General features: G+C 38.0%; 2 protein-coding genes and 1 long non-coding RNA gene across 8 annotated transcripts; 2 read left to right on the forward strand and 1 right to left on the reverse strand.

Moving 5' to 3' along the window:
- The first annotated feature begins 10,072 nt into the window (after window positions 1-10,072).
- Window positions 10,073-11,208, forward strand: LOC103846225. The gene is made up of 2 exons (XM_018655386.2): window positions 10,073-10,772; window positions 11,075-11,208. Exons 1-2 carry the CDS (start codon window positions 10,073-10,075, stop codon window positions 11,206-11,208), a joined length of 834 nt encoding a protein of 277 aa, XP_018510902.2.
- A 1,713-nt stretch (window positions 11,209-12,921) lies between these two features.
- On the reverse strand, window positions 12,922-17,356 carry LOC103845954 (AT-rich interactive domain-containing protein 3). 5 transcript variants are annotated; one of them, XM_033275466.1, is made up of 14 exons: window positions 17,185-17,223; window positions 17,035-17,039; window positions 16,572-16,747; window positions 14,948-16,481; window positions 14,827-14,866; window positions 14,685-14,737; window positions 14,572-14,617; window positions 14,342-14,434; window positions 14,133-14,240; window positions 13,988-14,042; window positions 13,834-13,894; window positions 13,544-13,742; window positions 13,360-13,452; window positions 12,922-13,280 (listed from the first exon to the last, which is right to left on the reverse strand). In XM_033275466.1, exons 3-14 carry the CDS (start codon window positions 16,738-16,740, stop codon window positions 13,179-13,181), a joined length of 2,553 nt encoding a protein of 850 aa, XP_033131357.1. In that variant the 5' UTR covers window positions 16,741-16,747; window positions 17,035-17,039; window positions 17,185-17,223; the 3' UTR covers window positions 12,922-13,178. The 5 variants fall into 5 exon arrangements, with proteins under 5 accessions (XP_033131357.1, XP_033131358.1, XP_033131355.1 ...); XM_018655693.2 differs by having other exon boundaries at window positions 12,937-13,280; window positions 13,544-13,594; window positions 13,676-13,742; window positions 14,948-16,747; window positions 17,185-17,236; XM_033275467.1 differs by lacking the exon at window positions 17,035-17,039 and having other exon boundaries at window positions 16,572-16,724; window positions 17,186-17,356.
- Window positions 17,357-17,618: 262 nt separating this feature from the next.
- Window positions 17,619-25,291, forward strand: LOC103845955. Of its 2 annotated transcripts, XR_004449412.1 has the most exons (5): window positions 17,619-21,284; window positions 22,400-22,474; window positions 22,819-22,897; window positions 22,998-24,256; window positions 24,770-25,291. It is a non-coding gene; the product is annotated as an uncharacterized LOC103845955 (long non-coding RNA). The 2 variants fall into 2 exon arrangements; XR_004449411.1 differs by having other exon boundaries at window positions 22,998-25,291.
- The last annotated feature ends 2,487 nt before the right edge of the window (window positions 25,292-27,778 follow it).

Here is a 27,778-nt window from a genome sequence, read left to right on the forward strand (position 1 = left end):
GTGAGAATCAGTGGTCCATCCAAATGAGTTTTAAATTTTAGCATAAATATTAGGATTTTAAATTTTAGCATAAAATAATATTTATCGAGATGAATTTAATTAGTGCATCTTGATAGAGATGAAATTATCCACAATAACAAAAAAATAATGGGGAATTGGATTCAATATACACAAGAGAAAAGAAAATTAATGTTATAATTATATCAACAACTTGGTTATGATATTTTGAATATTTTATGCAATAAGACATTTTTTGCTCTTAGACATTCACAACCGTTGATCACATACATATATTTTTGTTTGTTTTCCCTCTCATTTTATTTGATATATATCTTTCTAACTAAATAAAAGCCATTCAAATAATTATGCTAATAAAAATGTATACGTTTTTCTTTATATGCTGTAATTTAAATTTTTTTAAATGGACATATATTTCTCATAAAATTATACTTATATAATATGTGTAATTCCTTGACAATTTTAGACCTCCGCATTAGCGGTTTTTACCGGGTTCGTGGGTTCGAGTTCTTAGGCCCGAATGATTAAAAGAAAATCAAAAATGAGTTTAATTCGATGAACCGGGCCTTACGAGTGAACCCGTAAGAGGCGAGTTCAAGCCACGCGTCGATCACTGAGTGGGTTCTCCTTTCCGTGTTGACGACGACCAAAATAGGGTTTCCGCATAACTCGTTTCATTTCTCTCCTCTCTGAAAAACCTAGGGTTTCTTTTCTCCGAGGCGATATTCCGTGCGACGGCGATTTCCGGAGGTTTTCTCCATCAAATCGATTCTGTTATCTCTTCTCGACGCTCTTAGGTCAGTATCGAGTAGATTCACGGTGTGTTAGCGTCGATTGTGTGTTCGAAAGGGATTTGTGATTTGTGTGATTTAAAATTGATTTGAGGATTTTTTTAGGGTTAATCGATATGGGAGTTCGATTGAGGGTTCATTTAATCATAGTCTATCGTTATTATGTGCTAATAATTTTGATTTGTGGCACAGATGGATCCGGCAGAGGAGAGAAGACATTCAAAGAGGCAAAACGATTACATCAACAGGTTAGGGTCCGTGGCCGATTCAGAGTACGGGATTCCTAGAAGGTGTCCATGTGGGGGAAGAATCATTGATGAGGTTCGCCGGAAGGACGACTACGACACTTTTCCGGGGAAGCGGTTCTTCACCTGCAAGAATTACGAGGTAAGTTTGATTTTACACGCTTTGATTATCGTTTATGGGATTACGAATCGACAATTCTCTGATATTTGTTTATGTTGTAACCAAGGCTGATTGTAAGACCCGATCCTGGATTCGTCAATCCAACCAGACCGCGGCCTCACCAAACAATGCAACCAATTCCATCTTTCATATTCAAGTTCAAGTGTTAAATAATTCTAAGTCTTTTTCAGAGTTTTGAGGTTCCAACATTCACACTTAAACAATCAAGCATCAACTAATGAAAATGGATACTTCATAGATATTAACCAAGGTTCATACATCATTCATCATCCTAGATAATAGAATACATACTAGAATCGCATAAGTTTACAAGTTGCACAATAGGCTACAATAATCACACAATTTTCAGAATCAACCCAATCACCACACATCTTCCCATGGCCGCGGTCCTCATGGTGCTTTTCCTTTACCACGGTCCATTTCTGGTCCTGGATCCAACACAAACAACCACACAATCACAAGGTTAAATTACAAAACAAGAATCATATCACATTGCATGGTCGGATCCAATCTAGTCAAGAACAATCATCAAAAATGTCAAATCTGACCCCTTTAAAAAGAGATCCAAATACCAAATAAAATTTATGATAATTCATGATAATTCAGAAGAAAAATATTCCCATAAACAGATTCAAAAGAATCGGCTCAGATCATAGTGATCTCGGCCATGAACAGCCCACACAAGAACAAGGGACTTTCATGGGAATTTGATCAGGCCAAGGCCTTAGGATCAATGAATCCTTTCCTGTAACAACATAAAACATTCCATAGCACAACATATATGAAGAAACAGAGTAGAAGAAGTCAGAGTAAGGAGTAACCAATCGATCCAAACCGGCCAGGCTCACACGGCCATCATCCGCGGCCTTGTCCGGTTACTCTTGGCCACACCTCTCACCTTAGGAGTTCGGTCTCCAGGGGCGACTTCCTTCTCTTTCTCCTTTGCCTTCTCCTTGTCTTTCTGTCTCAAATCCATCCTCTTGATCACACGCCCAAACACACCAGGAACACTCAAGAACAATCTCTTGGATCAAATCGGCCGATCCAAAGTTTCTGTCTCTCTTTCTCTCTTGAATTTTCTCTGTGTTTCTCTCTGTGTGGAATGAGTAAAAACCGACCAGAATGATCAGAAATGAAAGAGAGAAGACGATTTAAACTGTCCCCAACCGCCTGGGCGAACAGTTACCAAAATCCCTTCCTTTCTTCCCAAAACCGTCCCATAACCGTCCCATAACCGTCCCATAACCGCCCCTTGGCGGTTTCTCCCCTTTTCTTCCTTTGGCAAATCGATCACTGAGCCTCAGCTCACACTCTGGGAGCTTGCCCGCTCCCTATCCCAAGCCTAAGACCCATTTGGTCGAACCGTCCTGCACCCGGACCATCGGCCCGCCCAGTAACCGTCCCGGACTCGCCCACACTGATCCGAAAACGCACCGTTCACTGGATTGAGCTGACCCCCAGCTGTTCCCAGCTGATTGAGCTAGCCCACCAGCTCCTGTGAGCTGAACAGATCATGGTGAACTGATTACCAGCTGAACCGAGCTGATTGAACTCAAACCAACACTCGTCCAGCTGCCTAAACACTCACCCAGCCCCTTTACCCTTATTTCCATCGTATCCTGGTTAAGTCTCAGCTGACTGATGCCCTTAACCTTCATTCAGGGCCATGATACGCTTGTCTCAAGGTCTAATGATCTGACTGGTGCGTCTCCCCGCACCATGGCCCGTCCGGCCGATCCTATCTAGGATCGGGGACATGACAAGTCTCCCCCACTAACTTGGGATTCGTCCTCGAATCCATGTTAAGTGTTTCATCAGGAAGAAATTGTCTGTACCACTCCGGATACATTGTTTTCATCTTTGCTTCTGTTTCCCAAGTGATGAGGTCTTTACCATTGTAATCCCACACCACTTTGATCATGGGAACTGTCTTCTTTCTCATAGCTTTCTCTGACCGATCCACAATCCGAACCGGCAAGGTTTCCAAAGTCAGGTCCTTACCAAGGTCAGCAGGAACCTCAGGCAAGACAATGTCTTGTTCAGACAAGCATTTCCGGAGTTGGGATACATGGAACACATTGTGGTATGCATCCATTGCCGATGGCAAGTCCAACTTGTATGCCACTGCACCCACTCTCTCTATGATCCTGAATGGACCCAAGTACCTAGGGTCCAGTTTCCTTCGTCCAGAAATCCTGGTCCTACCCTTAAAGGTAATCATCTTGAGATACACCAGGTCATTGACCTCAAACTCAAGATGTTTCCTACGCTTGTCTGCATAGCTCTTTTGGCGGTCCTGCGCCTCTTTCATCTTCTCTTTGACCATCCTGATCTTCTCAGTGGTCTGTTCTACAATCTCAGGACCCAACATGCTACGCTCCCCCACTTGGGTCCAGCATAGGGGTGTCCTGCACGGCCTACCATACAAAGCCTCATATGGCGACATACCAATGCTTGTATGGAAGCTGTTATTATAAGCAAACTCCACTAAGGGTAAGTGTTTTTCCCAAGACTCTCCCCAGTCTAACACACATGCCCTTAGCATATCCTCTAAGGTTTGGATTGTCCTTTCAGACTGCCCATCCGTTTGAGGATGATAAGATGTGCTCATATTCACTCTGGTTCCCAAGGCCTTTTGGAAAGCCTGCCAGAAATAAGATGTAAATCTTGGATCCCTGTCCGAGACAATGCTTGCTGGAACACCATGCAACCTCACTATCTCGTCTAGGTACACTTGCACTATCCTGTCGACCCCATCCCCTTTCTTGATGGGTAGGAAATGAGCCGACTTGGTCAGCCGATCAACCACAACCCATACCGCATCTTTCTTATTCCTGGTCGTGGGAAATCCAGTCACAAAATCCATTGTGATGTGATCCCATTTCCATTCTGGTATGGGTAGATTCTGAAGTAGACCACTGGGAACCTGATGTTCTGCCTTCACCAGTTGACAAGTGGGACACTTAGCCACCCACTCTGCAACATCAGATTTCATCCTCACCCAATGGTAGTACCTTTCAGATCCCTATACATTTTGTTCAGTCCAGGATGAACTGAAAACTTGTACTTATGAGCCTGTCCCATAATCTCTTCTTTGAGTTCCTTATCATTAGGAACACTGACCCTACCATTGACCAAGATGGTACCATTGTCAGTTGTCTGGTACTCAGTCTTGTCATTGGCGGCTACCTTCTTTAGATTTTTATCCAGGCCCTGAGCTTGCCTGATCCTGGTCAGGAGATCGGCCTGGTTCACCGCCTCCAATCCCAGTGGCTCATCTGAACCAACCAAGGTATTGAGGTTCAAGGACCTGATCATACCTTCCAGTTCATCCGCCTCCCTCTCAGATGACACTTCAGCCCTTCTGCGGCTCAAGGCATCAGCCACTAGGTTAGCTTTCCCAGGATGATAAGCTATGTCCAGATCATAATCTGCAACAAATTCCATCCATCTCCTCTGCCTTAAGTTTAACTCAGGCTGAGTGAATATGTACTTCAAACTCTTATGGTCTGTGAGTATTTGCACCCTGGCACCATAAAGATATGATCTCCATATCTTTAATGCAAATACTACTGCAGCCATCTCCAAATCATGGGTTGGATAGTTACCCTCATGCTTCCTTAACTGTCGGGAAGCATAGGCTATCACCTTCCCATGTTGTGTCAAAACACAACCAAGACCCGTTATGGATGCATCCGTATACACCACATAAGGCTGATCAGCCTCAGGCAACACCATGACAGGTGCATTAGTCAACATGTTCTTGAGTGCTGCAAAACTTTTCGCACACTCCTCAGACCATGTGAACCTCACGTCCTTGCCTGTCTGCTTAGTCATAGGTTGAGCTATGCTCGAGAACCCCTTGACATATTTCCGGTAATAACCAGCCAACCCTAAGAAGCTCCTCACTTCCGTAGCATTCTTTGGCTGTGGCCATTCCTGGATACATTTGATCTTATCTTGATCCACTGAGACTCCTTTATCAGACACCACATGCCCAAGGAATCCAATGCTCTTCTGCCAGAAGCTACACTTGCTTAGCTTAGCAAAGAGCTTCTGTTCTCTCAGGCGGCCCAACACCGCCCTAAGGTGTCTTTCATGGTCCTCCTTTGTCTTGGAATACACGAGTATATCATCAATGAAGATGATCACAAACTCGTCCAAGTATTCCCTGAAGATGCCGTTCATCATCTTCATGAATGCAGCAGGTGCATTGGTCAGTCCGAACGGCATGACCACAAACTCATAGTGACCATACCTAGTTCGGAATGCTGTCTTCCTCACATCACCTGGTGCAATGGGGATCTGATGATACCCAGAGGCCAAGTCAATCTTGGAGAACCACTTGGCTCCACGGAGTTGGTCCAACAACTCATCAATCCTGGGTAAAGGGTACTTGTTCTTCACAGTCACCCTGTTCAAACCCCTATAATCAATGCACAACCTAAAGCTACCATCCTTTTTCTTAACGAATAGGACTGGTGCTCCCCAAGGTGATACACTAGGGCGTATGAACCCCTTCTCAAGCAACTCCTCAAGTTGCTTCTTCAGCTCTGCCATCTCAGCTGGTGCCATTCTATATGGACTTTTTGATAACGGGGCCGTTCCAGGTTCCAATTCAATGATGAATGGGTCGGCCCTATCAGGGGGAATGCCCTGTAGTGCCCCAAACACATCCTGAAATTCTCGAACCAACGGTATACCCTCTGGGTCACAGGCCCCTACAACCTCATCAGTGTAAATGGTAGCCAAAAAGGCCTCACAACCATTTCCAAGCATCCGTTCTACTTGGACTGCTGAAACCACCAAACTACAAGAGGTTGGCTTGATTCCTTGGTACTTGATCGGGGGTCCAAACTCATTCTCAAGTTGCACCCTTCCCCGGTGACAATCTAGAGTTGCCCGATACTTTCCCAACCAGTCCATGCCCAAGATCACTTCATGATGCTTGAGGGGGACAACAATCAGATCTATAGGCATCGGCCTATCCAAGATCACCACAGGGATGTCCTTAACCAGACCGAGTGAGTTCATAACTTGCCCTCCGGCTGCACTCACTCGTTCAGGACCATCCCATGTTCCATACTGGAACAAACCTTTTCCTATCATACTTGGACTCACAAAACTATGTGTAGCTCCAGTATCAAATAGTGTGTGTGTTTCCACACCACCAATACTTAAGGTCCCTACACAAGACCCATCAAAGTATATCTATCCATCCTAGATTCCATACCATGCAATTCTACTGGAATTGTAAAAGTAGTAGTCTAGAGTGTTACCATTGATCGCTTGGAAAGACCGAGCCCCATCCACATCCTTGGATAGCTCATACACACGAGGTGTTGAGGTCTGGCCTCGTCCCTGAACTGGCCTGCTAGCCTCCCCACGTCCCTTACTTTGGTTGCCTTGCAACTTAGGGCAGTCCCTGCAGTAGTGGCCCTTCTGGCCGCAGTGGTGACAGGTCCTGGACTCACCCAACGGACTTGGACAATCCTTGGCTGAGTGATCCATCTTACCACATCGAGTGCAGGCACCCATGGCCTTCCAGCACTCTCCACCGTGGTATCGTCCACACTTAGGGCACTCTGACCTACCACTTGAGGTTTTACCCTCCTCGGTCGAGTCCCTCTTCCTCTTCTTGTCACCACTCTGACCTGAGGATACCACCACACTCTTCAGCTTCTGCTTACCCTCCTCGGTGAGGTTGGTCTCCAGCAAGGCCATCCTCTCAACCAACTCAGAAACCGTGTGGAACTTACAAACAGAACAGTAGGTTCGAAGTTCCACCCTTAGGCCTCGGATGAACCTTCGGACTTGAACCTTCTCATCCTCCAGTTCTCTTCCCACATACCTTCTGAGTCGGTTGAACTCTTCTTCATACTCACGAACAGTCCTCCGTCCCTGAGTCAAGTCCAGGAACTTGGACTCCAAACGATCCCACGCCTCAGCAGGAAAGTACTTATGGTTGAACTCAACCTCAAAGTCAGAAAAATGCTCAATGGTGCCATTGGTACGCTTGTCCAAAGCTAACCACCAGTTATGTGCATCTCCCTCCAGGAAGTGTACTGCTATGTCCTTCTGGTAGTCCTCAGGACAACGCGTGGACTTGAAGTTCCGAACCAACCGGGTTCTCCACTCGTCCGCCTCCATAGGATCAACACTTCCAGCAAAGTGTTTGGTTCCCAACTTGGAGATATGCTCCAGCACCTTCAGGTAGTCCATACCATGCACTGGCCTGACCGGTGGGTCTATCTCAATCACCTCGGCCACACGGCCAGCACCAACATCAGTCACTCCAGCAGCAACCCGAACCGGGGGATTAGCCTGTCCTACGGACGAGTTCACCAATGGTGTGAACGCCTGTGTCAAGGAGACTATCTGAGCTCCCATGACCTGCATAGCTTCCACCAAGCCCCTTATGGTCGGCTCAATGACCTCCTCAGCACCAGTGACCCGAACATTGTTTGCATCAACATTCTGGCCACTCCCAGCACCAACGTTGGATGACCTAGTATCTTCTCCATGGACTTGCTCTTGTTGCTCGTCCACATTAGTTTCATTAACCTCAGTAGGAAGAGTTGGACCCACTGGGAGTCCGGTGGCATTATCCACCTGCTCCACCAGAGCCGGTAGCACTGTGGTTGGAATGGTTCCAGCTGGTAACACTCCGGTCTGTTCAGCACCATCCTGCCCCACTGCTCCAGACGCCCCAGTCGCCTCCTTTCCTTTCCGAGATTTATACCTTCTTGTTCCCTTAGGAGTTACAAACACAAACAAAAGGTTAGTCCACAACTGAACACACAAACTTCAATCACTCCTAAGTTAATCAGTAGAAAAGATTACTTAGAACCCAACTATCTCACCATGAGTCCAAACGGCCAAGTGTGTGGTGAACCAATAACCCAACAAATCCTAGAATCAAGAATGCTCTAATACCAACTTGTAAGACCCGATCCTGGATTCCCCAATCCAACCAGACCGCGGCCTCACCAAACAATGCAACCAATTCCATCTTTCATATTCAAGTTCAAGTGTTAAATAATTCTAAGTCTTTTTCAGAGTTTTGAGGTTCCAACATTCACACTTAAACAATCAAGCATCAACTAATGAAAATGGATACTTCATAAATATTAACCAAGGTTCATACATCATTCATCATCCTAGATAATAGAATACATACTAGAATCACATAAGTTCACAAGTTGCACAATAGGCTACAATAATCACACAATTTTCAGAATCAACCCAATCACCACACATCTTCCCATGGCCGCGGTCCTCATGGTGCTTTTCCTTTACCACGGTCCATTTCTGGTCCTGGATCCAACACAAACAACCACACAATCACAAGGTTAGATTACAAAACAAGAATCATATCACATTGCATGGTCGGATCCAATCTAGTCAAGAACAATCATCAAAAATGTCAAATCTGACCCCTTTAAAAAGAGATCCAAATACCAAATAAAATTTATGATAATTCATGATAATTCAGAAGAAAAATATTCCCATAAACAGATTCAAAAGAATCGGCTCAGATCATAGTGATCTCGGCCATGAACAGCCCACACAAGAACAAGGGACTTTCATGGGAATTTGATCAGGCCAAGGCCTTAGGATCAATGAATCCTTTCCTGTAACAACATAAAACATTCCATAGCACAACATATATGAAGAAACAGAGTAGAAGAAGTCAGAGTAAGGAGTAGCCAATCGATCCAAACCGGCCAGGCTCACACGGCCATCATCCGCGGCCTTGTCCGGTTACTCTTGGCCACACCTCTCACCTTAGGAGTTCGGTCTCCAGGGGCGACTTCCTTCTCTTTCTCCTTTGCCTTCTCCTTGTCTTTCTGTCTCAAATCCATCCTCTTGATCACACGCCCAAACACACCAGGAACACTCAAGAACAATCTCTTGGATCAAATCGGCCGATCCAAAGTTTCTGTCTATCTTTCTCTCTTGAATTTTCTCTGTGTTTCTCTCTGTGTGGAATGAGTAAAAACCGACAAGAATGATCAGAAATGAAAGAGAGAAGACGATTTAAACTGTCCCCAACCGCCTGGGCGAACAGTTACAAAAATCCCTTCCTTTCTTCCCAAAACCGTCCCATAACCGTCCCATAACCGTCCCATAACCGCCCCTTGGCGGTTTCTCCCCTTTTCTTCCTTTGGCAAATCGATCACTGAGCCTCAGCTCACACTCTAGGAGCTTGCCCGCTCCCTATCCCAAGACCCATTTGGTCGAACTGTCCTGCACCCGGACCATCGGCCCGCCCAGTAACCGTCCCGGACTCGCCCACACTGATCCGAACCAGAACGCACCGTTCACTGGATTGAGCTTACCCCCAGCTGTTCCCAGCTGATTGAGCTAGCCCACCAGCTCCTGTGAGCTGAACAGATCATGGTGAACTGATTACCAGCTGAACCGAGCTGATTGAACTCAAACCAACACTCGTCCAGCTGCCTAAACACTCACCCAGCCCCTTTACCCTTATTTTCATCGTATCCTGATTAAGTCTCAGCTGACTGATGCCCTTAACCTTCATTCAGGGCCATGATACGCTTGTCTCAAGGTCTAATGACCTGACTGGTGCGTCTCCCCGCACCATGGCCCGTCCGGCCGATCCTATCTAGGATCGGGGACATGACACTGATGGGTTCCATTATCGTCAGCCTTGGGTGATAGGTGTGCAGGAGGAGATCGAAAGGTTGACTAAGCGGGTGGAGGAGGCTGAACAAGTGATGTTGGGGACGTTGAATCTCAGTAAACAGATTGAGACACTGGAGGTTAGTCAACTTTCTTTGCTCTTTCATTCCATATACATTATAGTTTGACAAATGTCTTCCTCATCAACTGATGAAGTAGATGAAGCTTTAGACGAAATAGTCGACCAAGTAGTTGAAAATTACATCGACTCAATGGTTGATGGTGAAGCCAACAAGCCGACGAGACGAACTTATATCGAAAGAGATCGGGAACTAGGACACAGTCAACTATGGAACAATTATTTCAAGGAAAATCCTACATACCCACCGGAATTGTTTAGGCGGCGTTTTCGAATGAACAAGCCATTGTTCCTTCGCATTGTCGAACGCCTAAGTAGTGAAGTTCCATACTTTCAGCAAAGAAGAAATACTCACGGAAGGTACAGGCTATCTGCACTTCAAAAGTGTACAGCAGCTATACGTATGCTGGCATATGGTCAATCGGAAGATACATATGACGAATATCTACGACTTGGTGAAAGTACATCATGTTTCTGTTTGGAAAATTTTACTAATGGGATAATACTATTGTTTGGAGATGAGTATCTACGAAGACCTACACCTGAAGATCTTCAACGATTACTCGATGTTGGAGAGGTACGCGGGTTTCCAGGGATGATAGGCAGCATCGATTGTATGCATTGGGAGTGGAAAAACTGCCCAACGGCTTGGAAAGGTCAGTACACAGGTGGTTCAGGAAAGCCGACAATTGTCTTAGAAGCTGTGGCATTACAAGATCTTTGGATATGGCACGTATTTTTCAGATTACCAGGTACCCTCAACGATATCAATGTTCTTGATCGGTCACCAGTTTTTGATGACATTTTACAAGGTCGAGCACCTAAAGTTAAGTTCAAGGTCAACAACCACACTTATCGTATGGCCTGCTATCTTACTGACGGAATTTATCCCAATTGGTCAACATTTATCCAATCCATCCCACTTCCTCAAGGTCCTAAAGCAGAGATATTTGCTGAACGTCAAGAATCCACCAGAAAAGATGTCGAACGGGCTTTTGGAGTATTGCAATCGAGGTTTGCAATTGTTAAAAACCCAGCTCTACTATGGGACAAGGAAAAGATTGGAAAGATAATGAGAACTTGTGTCATATTGCACAAATGATAGTAGAGAACGAACGACACGGGTACACTCAAATTGATACATCTGAGTTCGAGTCAGGAGAGTCAAGCAGAAGTTCCAAGGTGTAAAGGAGAACAAGTATTCATGTCGGTAATATGTTAGGCATTCACAATGAAGTTCGAGATTCAGAGAAACATGATTGTTTGAAAGCTGATTTAATGGAAAATGTATGGCAAAAGTTTGGTAATATAGATGAAAAATCTTTCTATGTTCATGAATTCTCAATGAATTGAATAAAAAAATTTTAAAAAATATTTGGTTAATGTAATCTATTCTTAATGGATTTAATAAAAACTTTAAAAAAAATTTTAAAATTTTTTTATTTTATTCATGTCTTGTTAATATATTAAAAAGTTTAAAAATATATATAATATTATTTTATTCCTATGAACCCCTTCTTCAGGTTCACTAATGCATGAGCACAATAGATAGAGGTTCATCACTATTCATGGTCCCACAAAAAAAAAATTAAAAAATCCCTATGAACCCTAAGAGGGGGTTCACTAATGCGGATGATCTTATTACCTTGAAGTCTCTTATCTTAAACTTTACTATATACAAAGAACAACACAATCTTAGGTGAAATAGACAAAAACATTTGTAACAATTATTGTATTTATTGAATATACTATAATATTTTATAAACATAATACAGAACGTTAAAATCTTTGTCTTCTTCTGCCTTGTTTTCCTTCTTTCTCCTCCTCCTTCATCCTCCTCCTCCCCTCCCCTCTGTACCTCCTCCTCCGATCTCCTCCTACCTCTCTTCCTCTTCCTTCTCCTCCAAATAGTATACAATATATAGATCAATGTATACTATTTCTCTTTCATATATAGTATGGATTTATTTTTTGTTTTGCGTATACACAATAGACGCATCCTTAAGGAGAAAGTATCTAACTTTGCTTACAATTGTCACATCAAAGAAAAAACACTGTAAAATGAGTATATTCTTCATTTACGAACCCCTTATGAATATTCAGCAAATTGACCGAAAAATAATTTTAACATATCTAAACAAAATATTTAGAACAAGGTTTATACAAATAAATAATCATGATATATTTTCTTAAAAAACTATATAACACATTTTTACTAAAACTCCCAAAACGCAATTTTCTATCAAAATCACAAAACTATTTTTTCTACCATAATCGTATAATACATTTTCTCGTAGAACTATCAAATCATATTTTCCACCGAAACCGCAAAATCATAGTTTTCAATAAAAGCGCAAAATGCATTTTTCCATCAAAATTATCAAAACCGCATAAACACGTTTTAAAACAAAACCGCCAAATCACATTTATCCGTAAAAATCCCAAAACACATTTTTTCGACACAATTATAAATCCTATTTTTACAAAAATGCATTTACTGTCAAACTGTAAAAGTACATTATTCCGCTAAAACCGTAAACTTTTGCAAGTATTTTTACAAAAACTGATTTTTTGCTAAAAATAGAAAATTTTATTTCACTAAAATCGCAAAAATGCATTTTCTGCAAAAATTATAAATTTATATTTTTGGACAACAACCATATTTTAGATAAAATAACAAAAATTAGTGTAGTTAACTATAAATTAAAAATATGATTAAGTCAAAACAAAAATATATAAATCATTTATTTACTAAACTCATTTAGATAAAAAGAGAGATAATAAATAGTAATTCATTAAGATAATTCATCTAAATAAACCATGTCGATGAGAAAAATGAACAATGCCAACTGACGTACAAAAAGATCATTTAGATATGTTGGATCAATTGGATGGAGAAACAAGACAAGCCCACAATGTGGAAAAGAAAATATAAAAGGTTTAAATAACGTGTGCTACAAATCTATGGTGATTTTTAAGGATCTAATTAAAGAGAGGAGAGACCATGAACTAGATGGCCTAATTAAAGCATCCTAAAGTGGGCTCTCTCAAGTTGTGTGTCATGTTCTCGATCATAAATATACAAACAAAAGACTCTCTACCATTCTTATCTCTGCGTCTCAAATCTTCCAAGGCTTTGTTAAAACTGTAAACCGTGTCTAATCAGATTGCTCAAGTGGCACACGGACGAATAACTGCCCGTTTAAGGTTACCACAGCCGATGTATGATGCGGATCAATCCTTGTCGGCAAACTAACCACCTGCAATTCAACAAAATGTCATTCAACATTCTATACAATCAAATCCTGTAACAACGTGTTATGTTCTTGGCAACATTACCTTTTTGAAAGGAGTAGCTCCCCATGGATTCATAGGGTTCTCTGGTTCGCCACTTATTACCAACCGTCCTGCCGGATCTGATTGGACTCGGACCTGTGTTGTTATTTGCCAAGATAAGTTCACATGTACACAAACTGAGTATGTACATAGATTCTACTCCAAGTGTGTGAGAGAGAGAGCTAACCTCTTCACGGACTAGTCCTGGGACTAATGCATAAACCTCAAAGCAATCTTCCTGCGGACATTTGAAGAGAATATTAATTAATACATAAAACAAGGTAGGTGGATTGCTCAGATTTTCAAGATAGCAACATACCGTCCTCTGTACGTTAATCTTCACCCAGTCAGCTGGTGGTCCAACATCAACAACTGTCACATCCAACCTAGAAAAAGAAAGCGGGAAAACATAATCAGGATTCAAATGTGATATTGTCACAGTTGAAAAGTCATGATCAACAAACTAATAAACCATACATAGGTCTAGACACTTGGATGGCATGCTCAGTAGACGAAGGCCTCTTGCGTTTCAGCACACCTGATGACATTGTGACAAGTAAGTACTAAAATGAGGAAAAGCTTCAATAATACAAATGAGAACAAAGACTTCTTCATCGAACAGAACTCATACCAGGGGTGTTTCCCATCTGTTTTTCTCGCTTTTGATGAAGAACTAAATTCTTATCCTACAAATTACAAAACACTATTTGGTTCAGACGACGGCAACAAAGATGTAGAGTGAATGTGATATGTTCGGTAACATGATTCTGTCGGACCTTAACTGCAGGGTCATTAACTTCACCGTTTCCATTAAGACGTTGTGAATTCCAACCTTGCATAGCACGGGCTGCTGAATCTCTTTTCGCTCTACCAGATCCAGAAGCCTACAAGACATCAGGTTAAGTTATAAACTCACAAACATTAATCATAAGAAGAAGACCAAACAAAAACTACATATGCATGATATGATAGTCAGGGATCTTGCCTGATTATCAATATTCATCGGTTCTGGCTCAGTAGCAAGGGGTATCTGTAGTTCACCCATCATGACTTTATGCCGCTCATATTCAAGAAGAGCCTGAAGAATGAAGAAACGATTACAAGATGTTACTGGACCTTAAGAAAAAATATATCTTCAGAGGATTCACAGTTTTCAAACATTTAAACTCTGTTTCAGAAGGACTGAAGCAAAAGAGAGTTCATATAGGCTCTCACCTTTTCGTAAAAACCTCTGAAAGTCCATGACACTGTTGTACATGTCCTGGACAAACAATTAAGCAATTAATTAGAGGAACTTCTTGGGGAATATGCAAAAACATTCTTCTTACTTTGGGGGCCTGAAAGACTCTCCTACTTGCCTCCATAGTTTGCATCCAGTAACCTGTTCAGAATAAAGCATAAACTAATCATATAAGAGGATCACCAAAGAAAGGATGAATGTTCATCAGGCGCATTGACAGTGGGACGTACCTTGTCATAACCGCCCAATCTAATTACAGCTCTAAACAACCTTGCACCAAAGAAATTAATCGAAAAATTAGCTCTTCACAACCTTGCACCAATCTAAATAAAAGATGGGAAGAAAACTTACTTAAGGCAGTTTAGTCCCTCCCCATAAAACTTTGGAGGTTTAAAGTCCATGCTTCTCTCTCTAAAAAACTGGTATAATTCTTTCATAAAAGCAGATTGATCCTCCTCCGTTCCAGATTCATTGCCATCCGACGCGTCATCCAAGAGGAAGGAGCGCTTTGCGCTCATGGTCCCATCACAACCAGGTGCTGCCTGATTTGCGCTCATGGCCCCATCTAAACCAGATGGTGGCTGGCCTATTTTATGGACCCCATTATTCAAGCCTCCACTTAACCCCTTTGTATCAGAAGAGACAACACAAGGAAGGCCAGGCTCAAGTCTCACTGATGCATTCTCATTATCAGCATCACTTCTCTCAGGTACTAATACTATAGAATAATCTTTCTCTTCAGCATTAGGAGCGTCAACATTCACATCGTTGTTATTAGCAGAGTCAATACCAGCATCAGTGACCAATTTAGAATCAGGTACATCAAGTTCCATGTCTTCTATAGGTTCAGCCTCAAGTGTAGCGACTCCTTCGTTATGGTCTGATGAAGTCTGGGTAGCGGGCAAGAGAGACAACCCTTTGTCACTGTCTCCTGAAACTCCAGGAGCCAAAATATCAGAGAGTTTGTCATTTTCTGTGGCAGGCATGACTGGCTCCTTTTCCAAATTCGCTGGGGGTTCTATTAGAGGCTCGGATGGCTTATTATCCTCCAGGTTTGATACGGTCTCAGAACCAGGCACCTCTAGCCCTTTTTCAACCTCCGTTGTGGTTCCTTGATCATGATCTACCGGCTTACTTCCATCGTCAGCCAAGTTCATATTGTTAGCCTCCCCCTCGTCTATCTTGTCATTGTTCTCCTCAAAAACTTTGGTATCAGGATTGACTAGAAACTCTTTCTGTTCTCCTGAGGATATGATGGCATGTTCCTCTGCAGTTTTGTCCTGCTCCGTTACAGTGTCAGCAAGATGGAGCGGTGATCCTTTGTCCTCCGAGAGTTTGGTATCAGGAATCACTGGAAACTCTTTATGTTCTCCTGAGGATGTCATGTCATGTTCTTCAACAGTTTTGTCCTGAGCATGATGAAGCGGTGAACCTTTGTCCTCGGAGAGTTTGGGATCAGGTGAAAGTGCAATCTCGGTGTGGTCTCCTGAGGATGTCATGTCATGTTCTTCTTCAGTTCTATCCTGCTGCTCCATTACAGTATCAGCAGTATGAAGCGGAGATCCTTTGTCTTCCGAGAGTTTGGTATCAGGAGTGACTGTAATCTCGTTTTGTTCTCCTGAGGATGTCATATCATCTTCTTCTGCAGGTTTTTCCTCCTCCGTCACAGCATTAGCATGATGACGTGGCGATCCTTTGTCCTCCGAGAGTGGTACTGTGGTCGTTTCTTCATGGACAACTGCAGTATCTTCGTCAACCATAGCAGAATCTCTGTCATTTCTCAAGACATCCGAACTTACTTTGTTGGACGCAATGCTCTGCTCTAAAGAGTCTTCCACAGTAGGCTTTGATAGATCATCATCGGCCTTCTCAAGGGTACAAGTATCTGCTTCAGGAGAAGGAGTTAGATGCGTGGTTGTTTCTAATTGAGAATTCTTCTCATCATCAATCTTTGGTGGATCATCATCGTTGGTACCTTCTTCAGTGACCATGGGAGAAGGAGAATCCTTATGTTCACTTTCAGGATCGTCCTGTCCTACTGTCTCTTTTGGATTCTTATCATCGGTAGCATTATCTAGACTCTGCTCTTCGGTCTCAGTTTCCTGTCCAACTCTATCAGTCTCCATTTCTGTTATATTCTCCATTTCAACAAGGGAAACTTTTATCAAATACCAATTCACTCATAATTAAGATAAAACCCCAAAACATAATTGAATCAGGTGGAATAAAATAATAACAAAACAGTTGGTTGTATAGGGATTTGTGAGAGCAATTCAACAAATCCCCAGTTGATGATACGTTTGGTTCTTACTTCAAGTGTTGTAAGATTAAATGAGGATGAAGAATCGTTTCTGAACCTATCAAACATCAGTGTGAACACAGCATAACCAGACATAAAAGAGCAAAACTCAAAAGCAAACAAAGAAACTAAGCCGAAGGCATTTTAGGCCTAACAGTAACACAAGTGAAAAGAGACTTACTTATTCATACAAAATTTCATGCTAACAAAAGTCGAAGTTGGAATCAAAGGTTATCTATTTTATGCAGTCAATTTCAGATTTAAAACAAAAAGAAGAGAACTTTACGAACCTCGGAAAAGAATTTTCGCAGCTCCTCCTCTTCCTCCTGAAAACACCACCCCCAATCGAAATTGGAACAAAGCAAATCGAGGGTTTCAATTAGAACCGGGGTTTCTAGGTTTTGGGCTCACGGGCTTCAACCTACTCTCGGCCCGACCAACACCGTCACTTTTCCAACATTATTATTTTTTTTTGGGTCTGGTTAATTATGCTATTACAAATTATGAAAAATATTACATTGACGATATTATAGCCGATAATTCTACCTGTCATATGAAGATTCACGCCTAACTGCATCATCGTGAGTAGTCCTATGAGATCCATTTTTGACGGTGCTCATTGCGCCATGCTGAAGATTTCTTGTAAGCATTTTTTCTAATTTTTTGCATAATTCACCTTCTCCGGGAATTGAAACCCAGACTTCTTCTTGCAAAAATTGTGTTTTATGGGGTTCAAATTCCAGATCTGGTTGTCGAAGCCTTTAAACCTTGACTACTAGGCCACAGTGCTTCCAACATTATTACTTAGAAAAATAAAATTAGAGGAATAGATGTTTCATCCCATATTTAACAAGGAATAACTTTATTTTTTATTTCTCTACAAAAACAAAGGAATAGTAGAGAATGAACAGTAAAATTATTCCTTATGAATAGTGATTTTTTTAATGGAGGTTAGGGAATGCATTATTTTTCGTCCTTTCTGGGTCACCACCATTCATATCTTTTTTTTTCAGAAGTTGTCGAAATATATTTTTCCATTAATGTTTTTGAAAATTGCACTAAAATTTAAACTAACACTAAATTTAAGATGAAAGGGTGGACAACTAAAAAAACTACCAAAACTATTTAGCAAATCAAACATCTAATACATAAATTTTGAGGAGAAATTCCTTATGATAGCTTTTTTTAAGTTTTTGTCACAAAAATAGCCCTCAATGAAGAAAATGACCAAAATAAGTTTTATTAAAAAGTAAAAATGTGTTTTTATCCTAGGGTTAACTAATCGAGACTTAGGGTTTAGAATTAAGGGGTGGAGTTTTTAGGGATAGAGTTTCAAATTTTAAAAAATAAAAAATAAATATTAAAATTTCAAAATTAAAAGGAACTATTTTGGTCATTTTCTTTTTTTTAGGTCGATTTTTTGTGACAAAAGCTTAAAAAGTGATATTTGAAAGAATTGCCTTAAACTGATATTAGGACCAATATGAGTCATAATCTCAGATGCTCTTAATGAGGCAAAAAATATTCTGGCATACTCTTACGAATTCTCACATACTCTTCATTTATCTCATACTCTTCAAAAACATGGTTAATGTCTAAATTATCCTTTTCGGCTAAACCAATCAAAATCATTCTTGCTCCTACTCTATCTTCTTCCTTTCTCTCTCCATTGTAGATCCAAACCCAGATTTTGTTCAAACTCCATTCAATTTGACATTCATCTTCTCCATTAATTCATTCGTGAAGAATTAGAAACTTTAATTTCAAATTTGTGTTCATAATTAACTAATTGAGAACAATGAGTCTCGATCTATTTGGATAATCAAAAACACTGGTATAATTATAAAAAAAATCGTATCAGATTATTATTTTGATTTAAAAAACTAAAAAACGTAGTAAAACTTGAACAAAATGGTATAACTATGTATAATTATGTATAACTATAACCGTACAACTTGGTAAAACTATAATGTACAACTAAGTGAAACTGTGTAACTAGATAAAATGGTACTAACTAAATTGTATAACTTGATATAACTATATTGGTAAATCTAACTTGGTAAAATTTTATGGTTAAGTCGTGAAAGTTCATCTAACTTGATGTTAATCATTTTGATTTTTACATGAGACTACGAGTTCTTTCACAAACATACACTTTGATTATTAAAAATACTATTATAAAGCCGGAGATGGTCATGAATGGATGAAGGTAGTTTGTATGCTAGTACAAAGAGGTAAAATTTGAGTTATATTTTATTGGTAGTAAAACCTAAGAGGCCATTGAAAAAGCATAATGATATCTTAAGGTGACTGAGCCAGTGGAAGATGTTGTTATTAGAGATAGAGATAATGTAGGTATTGATTTGGATAACGTGGAGACATGTGAAAAATTTAGTTGATTAAGCATCACACTATATCTGTTTTGAATTTATTATTTTGAACTCTGAACTCCGAATATTAAGAATTCTGATTTATTTTGATTAAAGTATACATAAAATGCATATTTGCTTTTGAAAAAGTTTAAATTCAGGAACCATAAGGAAATGCACACCAGGATTAGTTGCATCTATTATTCTATATGATTCTTCAAGACGATAAAAAAACTAAATAAAACTTAGTAAAACTGATAAAATACAAAAAAATTGAAGATACAAAATTCTAAACTTGTTTGGTTGTTTACAAGCATTATGTTTATTATTTGTTAGTATTTTCTGATTTAAATTCAAAATAATTATATTCAAAATTTTCATCACATAGTTGTATACTATTCATAATAGAAGAAATACAATGTTCTTTTATGCTTTTTTCTTAGTATTGACCTGGCGACATTACAAAACCTGTATACGCCACGAAACTAATTATATTACAACATGATTTGATGGGAAATGATTGTAGGAGACTAAATATAAATGGTATAACTATAATATAAATCTTTTGAGTACAGTAAAACTAAAAAAATGTAAAAAATAGAAAATTAAAACTTTGAAGCTTTTTGTAAAACTACAAACTTGGTAAACTTCGACCCCAAAAATGCTGTAAAAAAATTTCCCGCCCAAATTTCAGAATTTTTCCTCCCAAAATTTTCTTTTTTTCCAGACCTCAAAAACGAAGTTAGTAACTATAATTGCTTTAATTTTTAGGGTTTCTCATTTCTACTATCTTCTCAATCTTCTCAATCCATTTTCTCTCATCCCATTTCTCATTTTTTATCTTTCTTCACATACTCTGCAATTTTTAGGTTTTTGCTGTAGTGACGACACGTGTCCACAAGACAGCAAAACTCTGAGTTTCATTTAAGTTGGTGCGTGATATATGTGGGCTTATATTTGTTGTCGGGATTTATGTCCTGCTTACTACAACCAGGCCGATGAAGAGGAAATTCATGTGTTTCGAAACGCGTCGTTTAAGAGTTTAGGGTTGTGTCGTCTCCTCCAATACGAGATCTACTCACAAACTATGGTTTCGAGAGCGGTGTTTCATATTCTTCTTAACACTCCGAAAAACTTTCAGTTACAGATTCATCTTATTAATGTCCTTCTTAAATCCATCACCCACCTCCGATCTACTTTCAATGCGAGCTTCACTCAAGCAAGGCGGTGGAACTGCGACTATAAAAAGGTAAGCTCTCCGACTCTGAGAACCATCTCCTTATTCCGTCCAGGTTATGACTTTATCAAAGATTATAAAACAAGTGATATTTATTGTTTGGGGGACTTTCTCATGTGTGAGATAAACTGTTAGTTCCGTTTCTTTTCCCCTCCTCTCCGAGTTAATTAGGCCTTTTGCTTCAATTGGGATTTTTTGGTTCCTAATATGGCGTGATTGTTAAGATGTTGGGGACTTTATTGGTTATATATTGCTTAAATATGGTAGAAAAAGAATTAGATTCATTGTTAATGTCTGACAATTTTGGTTTTGTTTATTGAGATTTTTTTTTTATTATAAATTCGTCTATTGGCTCTGGAAATTATAATTGGTTGCAGGAAAAAGAAAAGGTTACAGATATCAGAACTGGTGCAGCTAAACTTAAAGAAGATAGCGAAGCCGACTTCCATGGAGCAGCTACTGTAAGAAACTGCTTACATTTTTGTTTGTTTTTTCATGTGAAAGAGGATAATTACTATTGAAATCAACTTTTTTGGTGATACCATTAGATCTTGCTTAAGTTTTTCCACCAATCTTACAAAAGAGAATTGGATGCCTGATAGATGATGTGTGTGACATGCTTATCTATTAACATTATTCATTTTGGCCAATTAAGAACATTGTGAATGCTAAACTGGCCAAAGATTTCCAATCAGTTCTCAAAGAGTTTCAGAAAGCTCAGAGACTTGCAGCTGAAAGAGAAATTAGATATACTCATGTGGTCACTAAAGATATACCTACCAGGTAATCAAATGAATCATGTTGTTTATTAAAGGAGGAAATAAAAGTTTCCTGGATTTTATACTCGCCTACAATAGGAGCTTGATTAATGTATTATATAAACTTTTTGAATGTTTAGAAAACTTTAACTTAGGATTAGGGGTGTTCAATCCGGATATCGGTTCGGTTTAGGTTCAGTTTTTTTCGGTTTTCGGTATTTCGGTTAGTAAAATATAACTACCATTCTAAATCCATATTTACTTCGGTTCGGTTCGGTTCGGTTTATATACCGTCGGTTTTTGGTTTATTCGGTTTTATACCAAAAAACATAATTATTTAGTTTGAAATCATATTATATGAATTTTATAGTCATATTGTCAACACAGTCATTTATTAAAAATATATTACATGTTCAAATAAATGAACAAAAAAGTAAAAATGCTTCTACCATTAAATAAAATAATCAAATCTATAACTAAAATTAAAGCTTGAAATTTTGAAAATAAAAATATGAAACAAAACAAAAACATGAAAGAAAAGTTTTTCCGCTCTTCCATATTTAGTGTTCATTAAAGTCATGTTTTTTCAATTGAACACGAAACTCTGTTTGTTTACAGATAAGAAAAAAGTTGTGAAAATTTTCCATTAATTATTGTCCATCAAATTTATAATCTTCATATTAATTTAGTGAAGACTAAATTTAACTTAGAAAATAAGATGTATGAATTGCGATGTATTGTTATTTAATTATAGTTCAAGTGTTTTACAAATGAAGGTTATTTATTACTATAAAATTATGGTAATAGTTATTAACACAAATTTAACTTATGTAACAAATAGAATTTCATGTATCGTTATAAAATAGATACATATTTATATATTTCTACTTTTAATCGGTTTTGTTCGGTTTAATCGGTTATATACCAAACCATATCCAAATCCTACGGTTTTTATAAAATTATATCCATTCGGTTTATATGGTATATACCAAAACCAAACCATATTGTCTATTTCGATTCGGTTCGGTTCGGTACGGTTCGGTTTTACCATATTGAACAGCCCTACTTAGGATGGTTACTAATAGTCTGTGGAATTTGAATTGTACTTACACATGCTTCATTGTTATCCACTCCATGCAGTTATAATGCACAGGAACTGGATATTGAATCTTTAAGGACCTCATAGGAGCAAGTTCTTCTCCTACAATAAAAAAGGTGAGATTATTATTTGACTGTATGATATAGCCTATTATGTTGCTATTTTCAGCATAATCACTACCCAGATGTGTGTCAGTCAAGCATGCAGTTTTCTTTTGTGCCTCAGTGAGATACAATCTTAAAATTAGGTTAACAGAGTTTCTAAAGTTGGTTATGGTCATGAAACCTCATTTTAAATCCATCTTCTCTGTTTGGACATGTTGTGTTACCTCATATCTACAGCGACATGCTATTTAACTTTGAATTATACTCATATATATACCTTAACAGACGTATATCATAAATTTCCATGTCTCTTTTACTACCTTAGTCTAAGAAACTTTATAATGTCTGTTTGGCAGATGATATCAGCTTTAACATTGATAACTCACATGCTGCAACTCAGAAAAGCATCTAAAACTCAAAGCAAATTCATCCTTGGTACTAGGAGAGACTCGCTTCTCAATTTCTTTTAATTCTCTGATCCCGTTCTCTAGCAGTTAAAGCTAAGTTTCATATATATGTTTTACTTTTGTTGCAGACATGACATCTTATTCACCCAAGTAGAGTCGAGGAAACTATGCAAATTACCACATTAAAGATATATATATATATATATATAATCATTGTACAGATTCTTTGTACTGTATCTTCCTTAATCCCTTGCAATCGAATTGAATCTAAGCATTTATGTATTAAACCATCTTAATGAATATTTATAGCAAAATATACGAACATGTTATGGATAATGTCGTATTAGTTATTTTGCTCGAGTCGGTCAGGAACCAAAGATTATCATAGTGGGTGATAACTGAACATGAAAAAGGCTGTTTTAACACAAACAAAATGTAAGCAATAACAACACGAAGAATACAGTCTCTAAAAAAGACTATTCACAAGTATATTTATAGATCCATGATGAAGGCAAAAGTATATCAATAAATATTATAATATTTTATTAGTTTATAATTTCTTTTAAAAAATATACTGTATATATACTAATTAAATTATAAAACTAATTTGCCGTATATATACTAATTAAATTAGAAAATTAATTTTTATTATATTATTTGGTGTATTTTTTTTTGGTGAGCCGATTCTCCGAAGAGCACTTCCGTCTGTCTGGATCTGATCTATATTAGAGTAAATATAATCTTTGGTTCTTGCTTCTCTCGCTAGCAAATCCGTCCGACCATTCCGACTCTGAATAATATGAATCATATTTACATACTCAAAGTTTTTCTGATACAAACAAATATTTTGTATCATTTATTAATAAGTGTTTTTAATTGATATTATTTATTTTTTTGATACTATTTATGTGATATAATATGATCTTTTTTTTGAAGTGTATCTTACACATTTTTCAAAAATGCAAACCTAAAACATAAACCACAAAAAATAATAACCTACAGTTTCCTTTGCTTTCGTTTTGCTTGAAAGTGGGGTTTAGGGTTTTATTTATGGGCTTCTTTCTTATTTTCTTGTGCTGTTAAAAAAACAACGTACGCCTCTTGCATTCATCTTCTTCAAGAATGGGGATGTCGACATCTAGGGTTCATCGTTCTGCGATCTCTGTCTAACTCAAGCAACAATGGTGTCCTCGAGAGGGTTCTTCATGGTGAATCTATGAATCGAAACCGTTTCGTCTTAGATTCATCTCGTACAAACCGTATGGAATGCATTGATTCATCGTCATTAACTACCGTCTTAACTCCTTTGACCCAATCCAAACAAGATTCCTCATTCAATTCATCTTCCCTCTTCACAAGGCGGTGGCTCTATAGCGTTAGCTTTCACGTAAACATCATTTTTAGAAATCCTAAAAATACTAGAAACTATTCATTATGTACGGACCCCTCGCCAAATCTTATTGTTTCTCCCGATACCCAAATTCTCTCAATCATACGTTAGGTATGATTTTGAAATGTTTTATCTGGAACAAGGTTTTCACCTCTTTTCATTTTGAAAACTGTAAACATTAGATGAGTCATTCGATATTTTGATACGCTGAATAACATTTAGGGTCGCACTGTTTTACTAATTACCGAGGAAATTAAATCATAGATTCTCTGCTTCTGTTGATTTTAGGAGCTTTAAAATCGTGATTAGCATTTATTGGTTCTGAAAATTTCCAGAATTTGTGATCTGATACCTAGAAAAATCGATACATTTAATTTCACTTTGATTATGAGTTGAGAGTGCTGATTTTTCCAGATAAACAGTCTGTTTTATTCTCTGCTGTTTGTTTGGCATGAACAATATTGTTAGCATAGTGATTTGATTATTGTAATCAACTTTATGTTATCCCAGGAAGAAAAAGATAGAGAAAGTGGGGGAAGAGTCATTGGGGGATGAATCTGTAAAGAGTATATGACATCAAGTATAACTAAGAAAACGGAAACGCCTAAAACTGCAAACACGGATGAAGAGTCGTTATAGAATGGTACTTGCTCTCAAGAGGCGAAGCTAAAGGAACCGGAGAAAATTATGCATTGCCTGCGATTCAACAGTATGGGGACCAAGCTCTGCTACTACAACTGGTATGCAAGAAATGTCAGAGGTATTGGACAGCTGGTGGAAAGATGAGGTACGTTCTGGTCGGTGCAGGGAGACACAAGAACAAGAATCTGGCTTCTCATAATAACTGTAATGTAAGTATAACATCTGCAGAAACCGATCTTCAACATCCTTACGGCACCAATCTCCTCCACATTTTGGCTCTGATTCAGTCCTCTGCGAATCAATGGCATCAGGGTTGAATCTTTCTTCAAATCAATGCTAGAGACACAAACCAGGTTGCAAGAATCCTATAAAGAATTGCAGATTACGGTTTCTTTAATGTCAAATGAGGAGGCCGGAACAATCACAGTTACCAATAGTTCCACGATTTTCCAAAACCACCACCAGGCTGTACGCTTGGAACGGTGTTTCATCAATGGTTGTATCGTTTTACTTTCCCCCAGCATACTGGAGCTCTTCATGAGTTTCTCCGGGAACGTAGAACAGCTTAGCCTGGATGCCAAAACCCACATCACCATCTAGGGATCAAGAAGGATGAAAATGCAGACTTTCAGTGCTTTCAGGTTATCAAACAATGAAAAAAACAGTCTTTCCGAAGGAAAACTTTCAACTGGAGTTGCAAAAGCTAATCCTGCTGCGCTTTCTAGGTCAGCAAACTACTAAGAAAGCTCATAAAAATATTTGACTGTTTTGAGTTCAGTTTTGTGTTCCAAGAAAACAGCCAAGTCTTTTTGTACATGGCTCTATATCAGAAAGTTAGGTTTTGTATTGCAGAATGGGAGTTTGTTGTGCCATAAATGGGAAAAATCCAAACTGCAGTTACATATAAATCTTGGAAGATTTGCTATTTTTCATTAAACGTAAGATTTTGTAAGTAAGCTTGGAATCTAATTTGTGTCATCATTAACCATTTGTGTTCACATATTAATCATACATTCTAAGATCCAATCCATGTTAATCAGGTGGTTTAGCCAGCCAAAAAAAGACTTGAAGAGTGCTCAGAATAAAAAAAGAATGTCGCTTTCTGGTTAAGAAGTTTTTCCAAAATGCTCAGAACTTTGATTATAGAGTTTTTTTTTTTGAAAAAACTTTGATTATAGAGTTTGAAACAAGTTTGCTATCGAAGCATTTAAAACAAAATGATTCTCAATGGTTTCCTTCTTTTTCCCCAAAGAGATGTTACACTAAATTATTTGAGTTTTTCTTTAATTCATTCTAATTATATTCATTATTTAATTTCTTATCTATTAATATATTGATAAAAAACTTCTTATTTATTCAATTAACATTTTTATAAAATTATAAAAATCTATTCGGGTAATATAAATTTTTTTTACTAAACTTATGAATTTATTTTATAACATGTATAATAATAATGAATTTACAAGGCTACAAAATAGTTAAATTTTATGTAAACATCATAAAAACACAATTTAAGAGAAAAATGAGTTTATTTAGCTTTGTTTCGTTTAAATTAGTTCATACATTTTTGAAATTATGTTTTTTTTGTCTTCCGTAGTTTCAACTTTCAGAGGTAAAAATTATCTTTCATCTACAATGAGTGCATCACAATCACACTCACCTTTAGTTACTATGCTGTGTAAAATTTTATATGTAAACATTATATTATGAATTATATATATATATATATATATATATATATATATATATATATATATATATATATATATATATCTTAAGAACACGTCCATTCACAATAACAAACCATTATTGACGAACTCCAAAAGAGTTTTCAACATCTTTTATTTAAAAAAAAAATCTATTTACTCTCATAGGAGAATATTTAAGAATGTAAAAAAAATGTGTTATGAATTTTTAATGGTTAATTATTATGTTAACAAATAGTAAAATTTAATGTTACAAAAATATACTTCTATTCGTAAATACACATTAAAATTTAAAATTTAAGATGTTTCTATACTATTTATTTGTTTACATACCCGCCCTTAGGGTGGGTTATCTCCTAGTTATATAGGATGCAATGTTTATCTAAGGTTCCACAATACTGCAAGCAAAATCGTTCGTTGTGGTTGTTTGCTGCAGAGAGCATATTTATCGAAGAGACCATACGATGATGTAGTTCGGTTTGGTACGGTTTAGTTTTATTTGATTTACGGTTTATCAGTTTTTACAAAAATCAGACCATATCGAAACCTTTGGAATTTGGTTCGATTTTGGTTTCTTTTTTTCAGTTTATTCAATAATTTTCATAAAAAGTAACTCTACTACATATCATTAACATATCTAGTGGAAAAAGAAACAAAATTTTATTTAAGTATAAAAATAAAAATGAGCAAAATAAGTTTCATACAAAGTATTAAATGATATCATAACACATATAAAATTCATTCACTTCATATATAACTTACAATAAACTTATCACAAACAAATAAATAAATAGTATTGTAACACAAACATAAACAAAGTATTTAAAAACACTTAAACACTAAATATTTATCCATAAATAATTGAATTGTGAATCAATATATAGCTTCGGTTTAACCAAAGAAATATTAAATTATAGTAGATTTTATATAAAACAAAAAAAAAATCAATTTTACGGTTTTTAACGAGACCAAACCTAAACCAAAAACTTAATAAAATGATAACCATATGGAGTTTTAGGTTAAACCATAACCATAACCATAACCAAAACCAAATAACTATTTTCGGTTTGGTTGGACTCGATTTAGAGTTTCTTGCCCATCCTTAGGCGGATCCACTCTCCAGGCCATGGCTTTAAGATTCAGTTTGAGTTTCTGGACTTTGAAATTCAAA

The sequence above is a fragment of the Brassica rapa genome, chromosome A07 (genome assembly GCF_000309985.2).
Source record: "Brassica rapa cultivar Chiifu-401-42 chromosome A07, CAAS_Brap_v3.01, whole genome shotgun sequence".
Lineage (NCBI taxonomy): Eukaryota > Viridiplantae > Streptophyta > Magnoliopsida > Brassicales > Brassicaceae > Brassica > Brassica rapa.

Bases quoted from the DNA above. Each gene is read 5' to 3' on its own strand.
- LOC103846225 (XM_018655386.2), top strand. From the start codon at position 10,073: ATGTCTTCCTCATCAACTGATGAAGTAGATGAAGCTTTAGACGAAATA. The intron at 10,773-11,074 runs GTACCCTCAACG...CTATGGGACAAG, and splicing joins CGTATTTTTCAGATTACCAG to GAAAAGATTGGAAAGATAAT.
- LOC103845954 (XM_033275464.1), bottom strand. From the start codon at position 16,740: ATGGAGAATATAACAGAAATGGAGACTGATAGAGTTGGACAGGAAACT. The intron at 14,618-14,684 runs GTAAGAAGAATG...TTGTTTGTCCAG, and splicing joins GAGTCTTTCAGGCCCCCAAA to GACATGTACAACAGTGTCAT. The intron at 14,435-14,571 runs GTGAGAGCCTAT...TTCATTCTTCAG, and splicing joins TCAGAGGTTTTTACGAAAAG to GCTCTTCTTGAATATGAGCG.